The sequence below is a fragment of the Triticum dicoccoides genome, chromosome 3B, assembly GCF_002162155.2.
Source record: "Triticum dicoccoides isolate Atlit2015 ecotype Zavitan chromosome 3B, WEW_v2.0, whole genome shotgun sequence".
NCBI lineage: Eukaryota > Viridiplantae > Streptophyta > Magnoliopsida > Poales > Poaceae > Triticum > Triticum dicoccoides.
The window spans coordinates 588,453,409-588,457,808 of record NC_041385.1 but is presented as its reverse complement, the minus strand read 5'-3'; the positions used below and the strand labels follow the sequence as shown (position 1 = coordinate 588,457,808).

The window sequence follows — 4,400 nt, the reverse complement described above, 5'->3', positions numbered from 1 at the left end:
TGTCAGGATGAGATCCTCTGACCAGGTTCATGACCGGCACGCCACGCCGGACCCGGACTTCGCCTCCTCCCGTCCCTCTGACATCACGGGCTAGACGACCAACGCCTAATCCGCGCGTGCTAAGAATGAAACAGCCGCCTCCAACTATAAATACACACAGCAGCCCAACGTAGATAGGAGTACATTGCATCTCGTCTATCCATCCATCTCCATTTCTTGCTTGCGAGACGGATCAGAAAAGGTTGAAGGAGAGCTAGAGCTCGCGAGCGGGAGCAAGGAGGAAGGCAGTCGTCGGTCGGGGGAGGTTTTCTGATGGGGAACTGCGCGGCGTCGCGGCACGCCGGGGAGTCGTGGGCCGACGACGGCGAGTGGGAGGAGGCGTCGTCCACGTCGGATGACGACCACCACCGCCGCCACCACCATCACGACGGGTCGGAGGAGCACCTGTCGGAGGTGACGATCAGGATCACCAAGAGGCAGCTGCACGAGCTGATGGAGAGGAAGACGCCCGGCGGCCGGCGTAGCAGCACCCGGCAGCTGCTGGCCGACATCATGGACTCCGGGGAGGTGCACCACCATGACGTGCACCAGGAAGAGCACTGGAGGCCCGCGCTGCGGAGCATTCCGGAGGCCGTCGAGTCGTGACAAGACTTGGTGGTGGCTACGTACAAACTTACGTACGCTGCACTGCCGAGCTCTCTGGGAAACAGATTAAAGTTGCCATTTCCCTCCTAGCCTCTTTTCTCTTTTCTCGTTCCCACGGTGTGTTTCCATGTCCTTGAATGGTTGTCCATGACCATGCATGTACAAAGAATTGGATTTGGATAGTTCGTTCACATTGTCACTGATGCAGCACATAAGATGTACGTCTAGTGAAATACGTATAGAAAATTGCCACTGGTGTACAAAGATGTATTGTGGGGTGAGAGAGGCTCGAACTCTCGGTGTACAAAGATGTAGGCGTAGGGTGTTGAGTATCATGATTATTAGAAAAGCTAGGATAGCGTAAGATATTATTCTATCTTGCCTTGTACTCCAAGATAATCATGTACTCTTATATATGTCCATGAGACTCAAGCAATACAACAATTTCATCAAATCTCTCTCTTCCTTCCAACATAGGGAAGTAACTGTGAAAACCCTACCCGCAAAAAAAACTGTGAATACCCTATTTTGCATGCCAAGCGAGTGTTTTTTTGTTGTAAAAAACAATCCGGATAAATTGTAAAAGTACATAGAAAAACACCTCAAACATAATAATAAAAATACATCGAAGTCCTTGGACTACCAGACGACCACTACCGTCGCTAGAACGAGCCGTCGATGCTCCGTTGTTGTCGCTTTCGTACAGGAACCGGCTTGACCTTGTCAATAACAACTGAGAAGTGTTCGTGCATGTGCCTCGAAGGACCAACGCCCTGTAGCCACAATTTTCACCGTTGAACCCTTGAATAGATCTAAAGTATGTAACACCAAATCTTGTCATCGCGCATGCATAAACCCTAACATATGAGCTATTAACCAGATGCGGGCCCTACCTATCAGTGAGATACCAGAAGGCAGCATGCCCAGACCAGTCGGCGTAGGGGGGAGGCTGGCTCCCGGCAGCCGGCCCTCCCCTTTCCTAGAAGTTTGTGCGCTATTAACCAGATAAGATGGGGTGTGGCAACAATGAGCGCCCACCAGGCGGCGGCACAATAGCCACGCTCTCCCCAATAAAGCCGTCGTCATCAGGGGCAAGGCTACAGTAATGAGCAGCCGACAGGACCCACAGGTGGTGGGCCCAACATGTCGACCGAGAGCCCGGCAACCGGCGGGACCCACCAGGCGGCGGGCCCCAGCAGTCGACGGAGAAGCCGGCAACCATAGACACTGACGGCATGGGCCTATGCCCAGCAGGATTACCATTGTACCCCTGGGGGGTAGGCCTATATAAACCCCCCAGGGAACCCATGCAAACGGTTCAGCCTCTTAGACCACATCCACCCACATAGAGAGAGGAGTAGAGCTAGCCTTGCCCTTCTTCCTCCTCTAGCCGAACAGCTCAAGGAGCAAGCTTGTAGCCCTTGTTGATTTAGTGATCATGCGGAGACCCACAGAGCAGGACTAGGGGTGTTATCTCCTAGGAGAGCCCCGAACCTGGGTAAGATGCGTCAGCGTGCATGTTTACGCCTTATCCCGTTTCCAGGCACCGGTGACGTCTTACTAGCTCCCACAATGATTAGCCATCCTTTGGCATATGTCGCACCAACCACCCGACATTTGGCGCCCACCGTGGGGCTAGGTGCACCGTCGTCCGGAGACCTGTTCTGGACCGGAACCCTGTTCCTTCCTGGCGAGTGCAGCCAGCCCGGCACGCCCGATGGCGTCTGCGTCGATGCGCTGCATGGCGTGGAAGCCGCCTGCGCGGCGAGCTGCCTCGCTGACCTCATTGGCGAGACCGCCTCTCCGACGAGCCCGCGCCAGGCGCAAGCGTAGCCAGCTCCGAGAGCTGCCCCATCGATCTCCTTGGCAAGCTTGACATCGCCAGCAAGCCCACCTCTGACTTGGAGTCGATCGGCTCCACCGACCCGATGCTTGTCGACTCCGACACGGCATCCCTCGACGCCTTCCCCATCAATGTGGTGGTCATCAACGACCCGCTACCTCGTGCCGACAGCGGCGGCAGCACCGTCACTAAGGTGCTCGTCATCAGCCACGGTGGAGCATCCGATGATGCGAGACCTGTCTGCGCCCATCGCAGGCGACGCCGACGCTGAGACGCTGGAGGCCGGCCGCCTTGCCCTCATCGAGAGCAGCATGAAGCTAGCAACTATGAGATGCCTCATCGAGGCCTATCAACGCGAGGTTGATCGTGTCGTTTGTGGCACGCCGGCTGCTGGTGGGTCTAGCAGAGTGGGCGTTGTCAAACAATGTGGCGTCACCATCGCCAGCATGTTGGGGGTCGACCGCTCAATCTACGCCACGCTCATCGAGAACCTGCGTGCTGCCCAGGCGGCAGCAGACGAGCTAGAAGGCCTGGATGGTGACGAGCACCGCTGCATGACGGAGCGCATCCAGCAACTCATCGATGCGGCTGCCGCGCAGCAAGAAGTCGGCGCGTGCGCCGAGAACCCTCTTCCCCGCCGAGAGCACGGCGCGACCTCCCGGACGCCGACTGCAGGCGGCGCCCGTGACAGAAGAGACAATGAGCCCGCTGCTAGCCGCAGTCGGACGCGCTTCTCCATCGAGCTGTGGAACGGCGGGACGACTGTCCGCCTCCCCTTCCACCGCACAGGGAGAGGTACGCCTCCCCGCCGCCTGTTGAGCACCCAACGCTCAGCGGTCGGCTGGGCCGCCGCGAAGGAGTCGGAGAAAACGATGCCCGCCATCGGATCGACCGCCTGGCACGATCCCTGGCGCTAGAAGAAGAATATGCGATTGGTCCGCCTTGTTTTGGCCCCCGCATTCGTGACGAGCCCTTCCCCAAGGGGTTCTCGCTCCCAAGAGACACGCCTAAGTACAACGGCTCCATGAAGCCGGAAGATTGGTTGGTCGACTATACCACCGCAGTCAACATAGCAAACAGCAACAAGCGTGTTGCCGTGAAGTACATCCTCATCATGCTCCAGGGCACGGCGCACACTTGGCTGAACAGCCTCAAGCCCTACAGCGTCAACAGCTGGGTGGACTTCACCAAAGTCTTTGTCCGCAACTTCATCAGCACTTACAAGTGGGCGACCAAGCCTCGCCAGCTTTCTCTGTGCGTCCAAGGCCCAGCCGAGTCCAGTCGCGATTACCTGACTCGGTGGGCCGAGCTCCGCAACTCCTTCGAAGGGGTGCATGAGGTGCAAGCCATAGAGTACTTCACCGCCAGAGAAGGCACCCTACTCAAGCACCGACTCCTCTGCGACGAGCCGGCTACACTCGACGAGTTGCTGATCATAGCAGACAAGTATGTCACTGCCGACTCTTCTATGAACTCGGAGCTTCAGGTGGATGCCTCTGGGAAAGTGCTCCCTCTAGCTCCCAGGATGCCGGCTGGAGACACCAGTCGGCGCCCGCAGCAGAATGACAACAAGCGCAAGGACTCGATGCCGGCTCCCACCAGCCGACAGGTGGCGACAGTTAAAGATCAGCAGCCAGAGGGGCAGCCCATGCCCAAGCGTCAGAAAGGCGGCAAGCCAGCCTGGCAGCCCGCTTTCTCCTATGAGCAAACACTTGATGCACCCTGCAAGTTCCACAGCGGCGCGAAGCCGTCCAATCACACCACCCGGAAGTGCCACTAGCTCACCCGAATCTTCAAAGGCGAGGGGTTGCTGCCTCCTCCGCCTGCTGGCCAACCGCCTCCGGCCCCCAGTAGTCGATGGCCCGCCCTGCAGTCGGCACCATCCAAGATGAATTCCGTGAAGAGCACGAAG

At 57.8% G+C, this 4,400-nt stretch overlaps 1 protein-coding gene across 1 annotated transcript; it reads left to right on the top strand.

Moving 5' to 3' along the window:
• Positions 1–283: 283 nt before the first annotated feature.
• On the top strand, positions 284–894 carry LOC119281612. Its single transcript, XM_037562096.1, has one exon. The coding sequence runs from the start codon at positions 313–315 to the stop codon at positions 643–645; it is 333 nt and encodes a 110-aa protein (XP_037417993.1). The 5' UTR covers positions 284–312; the 3' UTR covers positions 646–894.
• The last annotated feature ends 3,506 nt before the right edge of the window (positions 895–4,400 follow it).